Raw genomic sequence first — 14800 nt, 5'->3', positions numbered from 1 at the left:
TTGGTTTCTTTTTCATCGTAATAGTCATTACAGTAGATTTCCAGCTCTCAAATCAAGGTACCGATACACTCAGGAGGACCTGACTGAAGTCAATAGCAAAACTCCATCTGTTAATCAAATATTTGAAAGACACAGCTCTTTTTCCTTCTGAAGCTTTAAAGGCCTACCTTGAAGATACTTCAGGTAACAGTATCAGAATATCTTAAACACATATAAGAAACACAAATGACCCCACTGTACTTGTTTCAGCCAGTGTCATGTTCAGGAGCATGAGGCCTTCACTTACCTTGTGTTGAGTTTATCTTGCTGTGCTTTGATCTCCTTCTCACTTGGATGGCCGCTGTGCATTAGCTGTCTAGCAATTTGGTTAACTACTGCAACACGGGATGCCTGATTGTTCATTTCTGGTTCTAAACTTTCAAATCTGGAGCGGGGAAAAAAAACAAACAAAAAAGATCACGCAGGCATTAGAGAATCTGAGCCACAGGCAAGCTGAGAAAGGTAGCTGGTGTAAAAAAACTTCCATCCAGTATTCCCCAAATACCCGGTAAAGGCATTCTCACCTGTGCTGGATCACTTCCAGGTCCTCCAGCTTCTCTGGAATCTGCATATTATTCAGCCACTTCTCCTTTTCGTCAATCCAAAGCTCACAAGCATCTGCCTCACTGAACATCTTATAAAGAGCAAGAGTATCCTGCAAGGCCTGTTTACGCAGCCGAGTCAGCTCAGCAACCTCTTTGTATCTTTCCTCTATTCCGGACAATCTGCCTTGCACATCTGGAGATCCGGCATGTTCCTGTGGTAGAGCCTTTGCTTGCTCGTGAAGCGAGTCAATGGTTGGCCGGTAGCTTGCAATCTCTTCAGCCACATCTTTGTGTTTCTTGACCAAGGACTGAGTGGAATATTCATCGTGGCCAACATCGTTGCTGGAGACAATTTTGAGGATGTCCAACATCCATGCATCAATGTCATCAGCGTCAGCCTGGAACTGGTGAAGGAGAGAGGCTTCCTCCAGACGCTTCTTCCTAATGGCAGATAACTGTTCCAAGTTAGCCCACTGCTCCCGGATATCCTTAATTCTTTCTCTGATTTTCTCAGACCCAAAATGCTCCTCCGCAATCATGTCTTCACCTTCTTTTATCGCCTGCTGAAAGTGGCCACTACGACCACTCATTTCATCTTCAAATGCCTTATGTTTACTCAAGAGACGGACGACACTGGTTAGGTCCTTCCCATAGTCATCAGACGACAGGATCTGTTCCTTCTCCCTGATCCAACCCTCCTCTTCAGCCATTTCCCAGAAGAATTTCCAGAGGCGTCGGGACTCCTCCAAGCGGGCCCGGCGCTCGGCTGCGAGCTGGCACAGCTCTTGGTAGCAGAACTCCATGTGAGCGACGCGGTCCCTGATAACCTGCGGGTCACACGGTTTGTAACCTGTTCAGAGAGAGAATGTACATTACAACTTGGACTGATTCATTTTCATCTCTTCAGCTGGGGCATACACAGAGTTCTTAATTCCTGTTTGTTCCATCTACGAAGTTTACGTAAAGGAATTCATAGTTAGTCTCCTGAAAGTGAGTGTGAACTATTCAAGCTCCACCATACAATAACACAGATCAGAAAATACTGTTCTTTGCATAAAGACAAAAAAAAACCTGAAAGGAAAGATATTCATTACTGTTTTCAGTGAAACAAAATTCACTACTCCAGATGTATACCAGCTTCATACACACAACTGCACAAAATGAACATCATTTACTCTAGTTAATGACACTGGTGTAGTGCAATTGCTTTTATTTAGCATAAATTGGGACAATATCAGACTGGGTCCAATAATTTGTACTGTTTGCATTAGAAACACAGAATGGGGAATTAATGGTGACTACTACAAAGTTACAGCAGCTGCTGGTTAGGAGCAGACATCCCATGCAAAACACAATGCCACAATGAATTCTTGAGCAGGTACCTGGACAAATTAATCATTGACACAGTGAGTAAAGAAGGAACAAATGAAGCTGGATTCTCTTATTCTGGTGAATTTAACCTAACGTGCCTTGCAGAACTAATGAGGCTTACAGATAACCTCATACATAATGAGGACAAAGAAGGACGTGTTGGCTGCTAGTTACCTTCTCCATCAGTGGCAAACTTCTGAGCAGATGCATTGACCCCTCTCACCCTCTCAGCCTGAATAGCAATGTCAGCTTCCACAAGAGCATGTTTCTGCAACAGGTCTTCAACTCCTAACAAATGTTTGCCATAGTCTTGAGACAGCAGAAGCACCTGATCAAAATGTAAAAGACAAGTAAAATGGGCTGAAGGCCATAAGCTGTTTGTTTCTCAATGACTTCAGGCACTACACTGTTCTCTGTTGTTACATTGATTTAAGTCCAGAGAAACACCAGGTTCATAAGGAGAGCTATTTCAAATATATAGAGACATGGCTGATATGAATTTGAGCCAGTATGTTTAAAATCACTGGCAGCCATGAAGAACTTGACTGCTCTTTAACACACTTTTAAGTCTAGGACGATGAGAAGCTAAGTTAGCTCAGCAGGACCAATGAAAAGCACTCAAGTCCAGGTGCTGTGAGCTGCCACTGAGCTACACACACCTTTCTTTTCTCCAACAGCCTCCAATTTCTGCTGGCTCATGGATGAGAACAAAGTCGTGGTTCTCTCCCTTCCCAGATCCCAGGAGAACAGACAGGAAGAAATTCATGCTTTTTAAAGCACAGAGGTGAAGAGGTGACTTGTTCCCCATGTGAATTGTGATGAAGAGAGATTATTTAATTCCCTTTCACCAAAATCATCATCCTTACCCAAGCACTGTGACCAAAGCCTCTGGCCCTTATGAGAGAGGCATGAAGCTGAGAAGTAGCTTTTTATAGGAGCAAACTTGTTCTTTTTCCTTACTTGTTTTTAATCTTTATTTTTAAAAAAATCATCATAAGGTATAAGGAATTTGTTCACTGCTCTTGAATGTGGATCTTCTGCATTTGTCTATTAAACATGAGGGGCAAAATGAATCTCAAAAATTTACAAAAAAGGACATCTACCCCTCTCCAGAATATTTGGTCTACGTTCTCAAATGGCTAACACCCACCTTCATCTCATCCATCCAGTCCATAATGTACAGCATTTCCTGGAAAATCTTTTGGAGACCAAGGTTCATCTCCAGCCGCTGTCTCCGTGCCCTGAGCAGCTCCAGGAGATACTCCCAGAGACGTATAACGTTGTCCTTTCTCGCAGTAATGCGTTTGATATCATGGTAATTTTCAGTCTCAAGCTCCTTTGCAACCGCAACCACGGCCTGGACTCGTTCTTCATACGCTGCAATGTCTGTTTCAATGGCCTCATGCTTCTTGGTTGCGGCCTCTACTGCTGGAAGGTCAAAGCCAAAATTATCCTGTAAAGACAGAGATGCTTCTTCAGTAATGGCTGCTGAGGAGAAAAGCCCTACCGCTCATAACGTGATTTCTGATTGTGCAGAATACACTTGTTAGCAAATCTGGGATTTCAAAATGCTCTGAAAAGTCTTCTTTAATAAAATCAGAGATACCTCTGATAACCAGAGAACCACGGATAAAATCAGAGACATCATTTACTGCCTTTGGGGGAAGAATCATGGTGGTCATCCATCAGGATTAAGCTGGGGTTTAGGATTTTTTTTTGAAGTCATCTCTAATATTAAAAAATAAAATAAATTCCTGGGCTAATTCCACTGAATTGACCAAACTATTCAGATAAAGAAAATCTTGACTGTGGGTAGATATTTCCACATCAGTATCTCCTGAGTACAGACTGATAAATTCAAGGAAGGGATATCTCAAATGCATTAAAGATAGGACATACAGTACATACACATATACACTAAATATACATTTGCACACAACAAATATAAATACACACAAATTTAGTAAAATAAGAGGCATAGGGGAGGAAATGTTCTCTTTGCAAGAACTCTATCCTGTAATTAGTCATGGGAATCATTTTAGTCACACAGACAATTTCTGAAAGCAGCACCTGAGAAACGAGACGTTGATTTTCACTCAGCCAAGTTTCTCTCATAGCTGCCTTGCGATCAAATCTGCGTGCAAGTTGTTCCAGTTTCTCTTGTCTGATGAGCTCATTTCGCAGTGCCAGTTCTCTTTCATGTTCAGCTTTTTCCAGTCTTTCCCAGGCCTGAAGACGTGGAGAAAAAACACGCGTCTTCTAAACACATATTCTTATAGGATTATGATAAATCACATCATCTTTGCATGAAATCGGGACTGAAGGCACTACAGCCAAGTTTCACCAAACTGGCTTATTTATTTATATGCCAATAAATTTGGTTTGTATTGGCTGGCCTTACCCCTTGTCTGCTAATGTAAGCACACGACTTAAAATTTGTTCTCAATTCATTCATTCATTTTCTGAGCAAGGGGTATAAGACCTGTTTATCTCAGATGCATTTTCTCGAGTTCATTTGGGTTTTGCCTTCAACAAAGCCTAAGCAAAGCACCTGGCTTGAATGCGTAACAGTATTTGTTTAAAAAACCATCTTCGGAGCACCACTCCGAAATAAGCGGATTCTATCTTCCTCCTTCAGGAAATAAGAATTAGAGATTCATGGCCTCTCATCTCTAAAATCAACATACAGTTCTTGTTCTTTATTACGTCCACTTTGGAAAAGGAAACAACTGCAGAATTCGGTTACTTTTGGTGCATACGAGTCCTTTTTTCCCCCCAAAGCCAAAAGTTATTCACATGCACGACATTAGTATTACAAAAATAAAAAGTCTTAGAAGCATGTTGAAAGCCAGCTAATCACCTTTCAGATCTTCTTACAAACAACAAAAATACTCACAATTAAACACAAACTACCCTAGATTCTTCTAAATCCTAACAGATGTGAAACTGCCTGAAAGTATTTTAGGCATTCACAGGCACAAGGGCTTAATGCAAACAGGAGAGCTGTGCAGTTTACTGCTCTCTAGGATGCAGACCGAGGCCACAGACACCCACAACAGCTGCTCTGGGAATGCCAAGCATGATCAAACACAAACGAGGAAAGCTCCCAGTTTTACGTTGTTTGTTATCCTTGAGAGAGCTTGTCAGCTCTGCTGCTGTTCTGCCAGCTGCACCAGCATAAAAAATAGCTGCATAAACTGAGAGGGAACCCACAAGATCGGTCACGGCGCTTCCTTCACTCTCCCACACTGCGGGCAGCGGGGCAAATGGGGAGGGCTGCAATACCTAGACATTGTTGCTACTTTCTGTCAATTAACTCTAATAGCCAGGACCTCGGAGGAGCAAGGCAGGGCTACCAGATCCACAACCAACTGCACAGAACGACTGAGCATTTTTCCAGTGCAGAAGATCCTTGAGATGCTGAGGATACCCAGGGACACAGTTCAGATTAGTGAGTCCGAGCTACTAGAAAAGACCACCCCACCTCTCCCATCTCTTACAGTCCCTCACATCAAGGCTGGAGACAGCAAATGTGTTTCTTCCCAATATACCGAGAGACTGAAAGAAAACAACAAAATCTTGAGTCGCACAGGAAGAGCTGGCTCAGTTTACCTTGTTAATGTCAGAGATGAGTTTGCCCTCCCTTGGCATGTATACTTTCTGATTGTTGGCTCTCATTTTGCTTTGGATGGTAAAAAGCAGCACTTCTAGGTTTCCTTTTTCTGTAAATCTAAACAAAATTTTGCAAAAGAATTGAGTTACAATAAAGCTGCCACTGCTACTAAGGTATTATAAAGCACTTCCTTAAGATATTGACATTATGAATGGAGCATTCAGATAAACACCTTCATCTGGTGTGAAAGCTGGAAGCAACTGAAATAGCCCACACATCCCCTGGAACCAGTTGGGTCAAACAGCGAAAGAAACTTCACAGAAGTCAGTTGTCTGTGCATTTAGATTTAAACCCCCTTGGGGGACAGAAGACTGCTTTTTTTTTTTATTCTACTATATGCATCGCCCTAGTTTATCAACCCAAGAAACTGAAGTTTTATTTAAAGCCCACTGCAGTCAATAAACTCTTCCCACTGTTTTCCCTGCGTTGTACGCCTGGGAAATAAACAAACTCCATAGGCACTTGGGAATAGACTGCAATTTTAGAAAATGTCTGGATACTCGTAACGTTTTGGATTGTGATTATTATCCAACAGAACTTATATTAGACAAAAATAATAAACAGATCTGATATCATAATGCTAAAAGAAACTTTCCAGAAATAAGTTGCACGGTTTTGGTTGTATCAGTTTTAGCAAGCATAGCTATGTTTCGCAAAGCCAGACACACTTCCTCTTGATTTTGGATAAGCAGTAAGATTCTTTTAATAGCAGTGTACTGGTATTACATGCTGCTAGCAAGCATGACTGGTGATATTACTATACTAACATGGTATGCTATTACCACTGATACCATCAGGTAGGCATCTCAGTGAAGTGACAGCTTCCAGGATTCTGAGATCCAGCAGGCGACACACTTTTTATTGTTGTTATCTGCACATTGAATAGCATAAAGCAAACATGCCCCGAGTAATAATGAGTGCCAATTAGAAATATGATATCTGGGTTTGTTCAGAAAAATAAATTCTTAAGCCAAGATTAAAATTACTTGGATGTGTTTGTTTTTAAAAAAAAAAATAATCAAGGATTGACTAAACAAAACAAGACCACTGTTGTTTTAAGCTAAGATTAAAATTACTTGGGTGGTTTCTCTACTGTGCGGTAAGTGTTGAATGCCTGTAGCTGCTGTTGCACACCAACTAGCGAGTTGGCAAATTTGCGATTGTTGAGGATGATAATGGTTTGCTCAATCCACTCAAGAAGGTCGGAAGCCAGCGATTCGTATTTTTCAATCATTTTCTCCGTTTCAATGGCATTGTCAAGCACCTGCAACAAGCAGCACAACATAACATGAGTAACAAGGGTAGTGCTCTTCAGTCATTTAAATCCAACCGGCTCCATAAAAGAAACTGTTGGGAGACCTGACTTATGAATCAGACCACTCAACTCCTGAGCGCCACAGGGGCTGGGATCCCTGAGGAATGAGGGCTTTGCGTTTTTCAGCAGTGAATTCCCATGATCCCACGGCAATAGAGGGGCAGAGCCGAGGCTTACAAAAGGATTCATGTTCAGTCTGCCAGCTGTAAAGATGGGGGTAACTTTGCCAAAGGGCAGAGAATGACTGCACAGTTTTTAAATGAGGGACTTTTCCGGGCTCCAGAAGAGACAGAGGACCCAGAGGGTGAGGAGCAGTTAATGAGAAAGGAAAAGCAGCAATGATGCAAAATTAACAAGGAAAAATAAAACACCAGCCAAATGTTTTCTAATAACGAGGCAGCTGGAAATTAACTACTCCTCACAGTCATATGGGAATATTTAACATTCAAAAAACGTTCAAAAGCAAACCTAAAAACTACCATACAGTGGACTCTTAAAAAAAATAACACCCAAGAGGAAAAAAAAAAATCTCAAAGATTTCAACTGCTTTATAACATTCTATAATTTGAACTTGCAAACCTTTCCGATACGTTTTCCTTCAACAGCTAAAGCTTTCATCTTGGAGAAGTAGTGGTAATATGTCACCACATAGGTGATGATTGACTTTTCATCAGGATGATCAACACTGATATCTGCAAACCAAACAAGAGTTCTCTTAGCATACTGAGGGTGCATGGGTTAAAACAACAAAGCTAATAATGCAACAAGGATGCGTTTAAAGAGTCAGAGAGATGGGTTCAGTGGCAGTTCAGCTCCTAAGATTTACATCCTAATCAGAAATAAATTCAGCAGCTTTGGACTGGTTCTGGATTACGTGGTGTTGTACAGTATTGAACTCTGTCAGTAAGAAGTGCTGCTTTATCCCCGTGTCTTAGGGTGGACTGTGGTTAACGCATGTGTCTGTGGGCTAGGGGCCTTTGGGTCTTAGAGTCAGGCTCCAGACTTTGCCACAGCTTGTGCACAGCCAAATAACTTCTCTAATGTCTGTGTGAGTTGACAGAACTACTGTTAACTGAGAACTTCGATGCTATACAAGCATTTGGAGAGAGGAATTCAAACCTAATAGTATGTCTGTCCAGGCAAATCTTCTGACAGATACAGATGGAAAACAAATTATTTCCTTCCCTGCAGCAATTCTGAGGCACTGGAATATAAGCAAGAAGAAACTCGCCCAAACAGATAGCCTCTATTTGCCCTGTGACAAGAAAGTTTCTTGTCCTAGCATTGTGAGCACGCCTTCCAATACGCGTGAGCACGCACACTCTCATGAAAGCACAGGCTAAAACTCACTGACAGTCTGCGAAAGAAGCTGCTAACTATTTGCTGAAATCCACATCATTGATCTTCCAGCTCACAGAAAGTGTTTCTCAGAGCAGAGTAGGAGGCGGCCTCTAACTGATTTTATGTATACGTGGCCAGTCCAGTGATCTTGTCAGATGGGGGAAAATAAACACAGGATTAAGGGCTGTCCTGCTACCGCTGCTCAGTCCTCTGCAGGAGACATCTTGCATTCTCTCCTTCCCTCTCTGGCTGTATCACCAGGTGAGTCAGCAGCATCCAGCTGCTCTTGAACACAAAAAGCTATCACAAAGCTCTGCCCTGCAACAAGGAGGGGTGGGAGAAAAGAGCCCACAAAGAGCCGTGCAGTGCTGAAACTGCAGGAATTCTTACCCTCGGGGTCCAGGAGCTTAGTAAGACCAAGGTGTTGCTCTGCAAGGTTAAAAGCATTCTGCAGATTGTAGTGTGCATTTGATTTCTTCAGCTTGTCAAAATCAATCAGATCAGGCCTAGACAGGATGGAAAATTCTTTAGATTTCCCAAAGCACAGTGAAGCCACCCCCTCAAATGAACTAAAATCTGCAATCCTCAGAAAACCTGGCCCCTCATGCTGCCAAGGTTTCGCTTGCCCAGTAGCCCTGTGCGTTTCAATGGCAGTATTAAAGGAATGAAGTGATGCCTAGCTCACACCATGGCAGAACCCAGCCAATGGGAAAAAACAGTGGATAGCTTAACAGCAGTAAAGGTGACCCTGGAGAAGAAAGGAACAAAGTTGTGGTCACGCAGTCTCTCCTCATGCCCATGTAAGCGTGCAAGCCGTCCCAATAACTTCACCTGAGCTTGCCAATGAGCAGCATCCCCAGCCATGTCAGTCTAGCACCAGATTTTGCCATCCCTGCGCGGGGATTTCTTTCCCCTCCAGGCTGCTGTTGTGTGTGGTCCTCCCCTCCCGCCCCCAAATTCTATGCAACCAGACTCGACCATCAGTTACTCAATAAGGTAAAAGAACTTTTCTTCCAACCTGGTCAGTCACAAACCAAAACAATCGTGTATAATTTATTCTCTTGAAACCAAACACAACCTGTTTTGACTTGTGATGTGAGACACTGTTGCCCAGATGAGCTCACAGTGACCACAAGAGCTGTAAAGTTCTAAAGCAAGGCAAGATGCTGTAAAACTCTCAGCAATTCTTCAAATTCCTCCTCTCTACACGTTTTAAAATCAAGCTGCAAGGTAACTGCAAAACCCAGTGCACACTCCAACAGTCCAAGCTTTCAAAATCCATGAAGACATTTACCCACACATACCTGTGCTTATGTATTAGTGCGTTGAAAGCCATGCCGTCCCTCCAGCTTGTTGTAAAGTTGTGAATGTTGACATTGGGGTAACTGGCAGAACAAAAAACCAAAGAAAGCACAATCAATATAGCATCCCTGCTGCAGCTCTGCACACTCTGTCGCTAAAAGCTAGTTGCAGAAGTGACACATTTATTGTAAACCTAAGGGTGGGATATTACCATCCCATGATGGACGATCTATCATCATGACTGTTCTCTAATCAGAGACTGACATCAGAGGTAAGTGCATCTCATTTACTCTTGTAAACCCCACAGAATTGATATGCTCTGAATGTCCTTCGAAGTAATCACTTGAAGCTACTATTTTATAACTTGCTGCCCAACCTGCAGCCTGTGAGGTTTCAAATCCCTGCAAGTCTAAAGTCTGCTCCTGATTTAGCTGCCGGGAAAGAATTATTTTCAGGTACTCAAAATATCAAGTTCAAGAGAAGAGCAGGAACAGCTGGAGGAACAGAGCGGAGTAAAACCTTTTCTGATGGCTGCAGGTACCACGGGAGCAGTGATGCATTATATTTTCCTTGAAATTGTCTGCTGTCCCAGGGCATCTTCAAGGACTCACCCTAGTCACCGTTTGACTTTTAAACAAAGCACATCCGATAGCCACCTTTGTGCCCCATAGGTACACAGATGCAAAATTAATTTGTTTGGTGAGCTGGGTATTTTGCAAGTCTCCAAAAATTTCAGGTTGCTCACAAACCACTTTCATAAGAGTTCTTGGAAGAAGAAGATGAAGTACCAGTAGAATAATGTTGAAGTGCCCCAAGTCATCACAGGGACATCCAAGTTTCACAGGGGAAACGTACTGAGTCTTTACAAATGGATATTTAATTATGCAAGAAGGTTACTGTTAGAGAAAGACATTTTGGAAATATTTCCATATATATGGGAAGAGGGAAAAGTTAGTGGCAAACATCTGAAGCATCATTATTTCTTCAGAATAGGGTGAAAAAGAGTCAGCATATTACCATGTATTCATGGATTATCAGATTGGTATGTTTATCACACAGCATTAATATAATAAATTCAGAATTTTCTGAATTGTAAACGTCAATTCACTTCTCTTGGTTGAATCCACTTAAGGAGAGATACGTGTTTGCCCATTTAAAATTATTTCAATGAAAACTCAAAATGCTGTAAGAGCGTTAGAGGTAATCACTTAATCCACACTCACCCAGCTGTCTTCATCTGGCACCACAAAAGCAAAGCATCTTTAGCAGATTTCTTCTCCTTATTGTCCTCAGTTTCAACACTGATATCTTGGATCTAAAATTAACATAGAAGTTTTAAATATTTCTCTGAGAAACACATTGTTTGCCTTTTTTGAAAAGATGAAAGGAATTATATCAGAATATAAGTAACAAAGGAAATCTATGATGACAGGCAGGGTGGAAGGAGGTGAATGCTTTTCCTCATTTAGGAGCATTCATGTCGAAAGAAAGCTTCATCTGCCCCTATTTTACTGGAGAATTACTCTTTGTTTAGTCCATTGACAAAACAGTTTAAACTTCAGGAGAAAATTTATTTCCAACTGTCAAGGCAAACCCTGCCCTATACAGCATTACGGTTTCACCCTGCGAGGTGTCTCCTGCAGGGTGCTCAGCACATCCAGGAGCCAAGGGGGTGCAGCAGGTAGGGGTCCTCATGAGGGGATCCACAGGCAAAAGCTAACCAGGAGTTTCACAGGAGCAAACAATTTTGGAACTTCAAGCTTGGAGGAAATAGTGTTTGCCCTTAGCAGTATCACAACTATATATTCCAAATTCTAGGCTGTTATCCAGTTTTTAAAGGGGGGGGGGGGGGGGGGGGCAGAAAGGAAACCACTTTAACCACTTTTTACTTCATATGGACAAATATATCTCATTTTAAAAAACAATGAACTATATCCATAAAAAGAATATTGTAGCTTCAGTCAAGTTCCACTGCTGTCACTGAAAGTTAGGCAGACACTTTCATATTAGAAAAACACTGAGCAACACCAAAATTAAGAGAATGTTCAATTTATTAAATATTTATTGCTGTGTTATTTATATAAATTATATATTTATTATATAAATTTATTATCCTTTCTGCAAAAGGACTTTCCAGCCTTTTTTAACTGAGGGCAAAGACCAATCTGCAGCTTGCTAGAAAACAAGAAATCTCAGCCTTTAGCTGGGACACTAAAACAATTCCTGTGGGCACCCTTAATCCGCTTCAGTGCAAAGTCAGCCAGGTTAATGATAATCACCACAGAGGTGAAGAGCAGCTGAGGGCAGCATTTCCTCCTAGGGCTGCAAGAGTGTATAGGTCTATGACTGGAGCTTCACATTTATTCATAATTTAAAAATAAAACCATATGACTCTCCACACAGGAAACTCCTGTTGGCTGCCACTACAGACCAGCAGCACCGTAAAGACTAATTTATCCTCTCCCCTTAGCTCTGGAGCATGTTCTGCCAGATGCTAAGCACTTTTCACTCCCATCATCTCGGAGGGCCTGGGAGCACTCCACTCTTAAAAAGCCCAATGAAGTGTACTACAAACAAGTATGGAAACCTCAAAGGTGTGTATATCTGTGTATGTATACATCTTTACCTGGAATCTCAGGATAATAGTCCAAATAAGGCCAAGTGTCAGCCTGTGATTCCCATCCACAATATCATGAGATCCCATGTTTTCTAGGTGCACTCTTTGCTCTTTCAGGAACTGGAGGGCTTTATCAACATTCTCCAGGCAATGGATGCGCATCCTTCCCTTAGTTGGTTTAGGCTAGAAGGTAAAAGGGAGAAGAAAAACATGTATTACTGTAGATGTAAGGAAAAAAACCCAAGGTGCTTGTTAACTCTTCAGTCCAGGCAGGTGAGTCACCCACGTTGCCCACTCCCAGCCAGCAATACTGTATGCATCCGTTCTTCAAATTCAATGGACAAAACCGCTCCTTGCATCTTACAGCGCGTTTACACAAGGATAACGGTAGCACGTGTCAAACCCGTGGTGGAAAGGCCAATGTCCTAGACCTGAGCGGCACACACTGGGTGCCAATTTCATTTGCCTTTCAAAGCATTTTGCCTGCTTCCGCACTTAAAAAGAAGATTCTGCAAAGATAAAGATATGAAACAAAGTGATAACTGGCATATGCATGCAACAGAGGGAATTGGTAAAGAATGCTCCAGAGAGTATCTGTAAATACAGATACAGAGTCTGCAAAAAGGCAGTTCAGATTTGGACCATAAGCTACTCAATAAAACTCCTTGAGAAAGAAATGTCATTGCTTTTTTTTGGTCAGTTGAAGCAGGAGAAATATGAAAATAGCACAAGAGATTTATTCCAAACAATGTCTTCATAGAAAAGAAAGTAAAAACAATAATAAAAAAATCAGCCACACCAACAGAACACAATTTTAAAAAGGCACAGTGCAAATGAAAAAAGCCATGAATATATTAACAGCATATAGAAGTCTGCTGTAAAACTGAATAGAATTAAAGCAACTTTGTTCTGCAGATAAGGATTACAGCTGAATAGCCTGTTCAGTGCTCACTGAGATGTCACCAAAGGTACTCAGCCAAACTACTAATTGACATAATTTCCTTGTTTTCTGCAGTGAATGTAATAACTGGCCGTGGAAATAGCTCAGGCAAAATCCTCGCCTCAGACTGCATTCAAGGGGAAGAGTTTCAGCCGGAGCCATATTACGGACCCTAGAAACAGCAGCCTGTATAACAGCGTGTCATAAAGATGAAACGCTGGCTAGAAAGATGCCCTTCAGGACACATAAACCTCCGAGGTCATTAGTTTCGCTTCAGCTTTCAGTCAGCACGGTTCTCCTCCAGAGGCTGGGTAACGATGCAGAGAAAGTCAACCCACAACTCCCAGCAAGGGCGAAAATTTCCAAGAACCTGCTACTGCTTTTAGGTATAACAGTCCCTCCGAAGAGGCACAAATTGCACGTACACCCTATGCACATACCATACGCCCCAAATGCTGCCAGTATAGGGTGAAGAGCCATAGCGTGAGTGGGAGCAAGAGTGAGGTTACACAGCTGGCCGAAACCAACCAGAGATCCCTTGCTATCAGCAGGGACAATCTGGGATCCATCCTTTTGCAGGTACCACCAGTCACCCAGGAGTGTGGTAAGCTGGACCACGGGTTTAATTTAATCTTGCAAAATACAGGTAGGAATGCTGTTCCCAGGGCGGGAGAGGGAGCGCCCAGCTGCGGGGGAAGGCGGAGGTGGAGCTGCTCAGCCCACAACTCACTCCAGCCCTCTGCCACACCTGAGAGCCCAAGATCAGCTTTACAAGGTGTGCTCACTCTTACCATGATGTTCCCAGAACACAGGAACAACTGACTGCGGCCAGTTGCAGATTTCTAAGCAGCAGTTGCAGATTTATTTATGGTCTGAAAAGGCACTGCAAATTTCTGCATGGGTGAAAACGACAGTGCCACCCAGCCAAAAAAAACGTCGGGCACCCCAAAAAGACAGAAGGTTCAATTTTTCTGTCTCTCCACACAGGCAGACCACACAGTCTAACCCACTGTTCTGCTACAAAAAGAGGAAGAGGCGTCCGAGTCCGGTTTGTACAAGGTGTGGCTGCGCTTGCCATACTCTCCTGCGCAGCGTCCTCAAGTTGAGACAAAGTGAGACACAACTTTCACCTTCACTGGGCTAACACAGATCCAGAAATTAAGCAGCGGGAAAGAAAGCACGCTGAATGCATCGTTTATTGTATTTACCTAAACTCAAGAGTCTTCACACGCACGCTATCAGGAAAATGTTTTACATCAAAAATCTTCCCTTTTGCAACAGAAAACGTGACAGAACTCACTACAGAGAATCTGCTTACACAGTTTGACCTTTCAACATCCAGGAATTATAAGGAATTTACTAATCCTTTATATAGTTATGGAAGAAACTGAGCTAAATGCTTAATTTTATGCTGAAAACAATTCTCAGCTTTATTTTTCTGTTTGGGAGAAGCTGGTTAACAGTGTGTGCAAACAAAATTACAACTGTCTTTTCATACTGGCTGGATTCTTTTCTGCTTTGCTCAGTGAGACTATTGCATGCTATCACTTTCTTTCCAAATACCGTGCTGTACAGAGGACCTGATGTAGAGTAAGGCCTGGACTAAACACGAGGATTAGGAATCAAGCTGAGCAAAGACAGCAAGATGTAGATGTTG

The 14800-nt window shown here is 42.2% G+C and overlaps 1 protein-coding gene across 3 annotated transcripts in view; it reads right to left on the bottom strand.

Moving 5' to 3' along the window:
• Window positions 1–14800, bottom strand: part of SPTBN1 (spectrin beta, non-erythrocytic 1) — a 136311-nt gene that overhangs the window by 37287 nt on the left and 84224 nt on the right. For all 3 annotated transcript variants that reach the window (XM_050894809.1, XM_050894810.1, XM_050894811.1), the window contains 12 exons: window positions 12213–12386; window positions 10810–10901; window positions 9589–9669; window positions 8675–8790; window positions 7523–7635; window positions 6705–6892; window positions 5568–5685; window positions 4026–4184; window positions 3106–3408; window positions 2130–2283; window positions 564–1434; window positions 287–424 (listed from right to left, as the gene is read on the bottom strand). In XM_050894809.1, coding sequence (XP_050750766.1) covers window positions 287–424; window positions 564–1434; window positions 2130–2283; window positions 3106–3408; window positions 4026–4184; window positions 5568–5685; window positions 6705–6892; window positions 7523–7635; window positions 8675–8790; window positions 9589–9669; window positions 10810–10901; window positions 12213–12386 — 2507 coding nt within the window. The remainder of the gene's footprint in view (window positions 1–286; window positions 425–563; window positions 1435–2129; window positions 2284–3105; window positions 3409–4025; window positions 4185–5567; window positions 5686–6704; window positions 6893–7522; window positions 7636–8674; window positions 8791–9588; window positions 9670–10809; window positions 10902–12212; window positions 12387–14800) is intronic.

Source organism: Gymnogyps californianus, chromosome 3, assembly GCF_018139145.2.
Source record: "Gymnogyps californianus isolate 813 chromosome 3, ASM1813914v2, whole genome shotgun sequence".
Lineage (NCBI taxonomy): Eukaryota > Metazoa > Chordata > Aves > Accipitriformes > Cathartidae > Gymnogyps > Gymnogyps californianus.
Note: the sequence above shows the minus strand (reverse complement) of the source record. Positions and strands in the feature narration are given on the sequence as shown.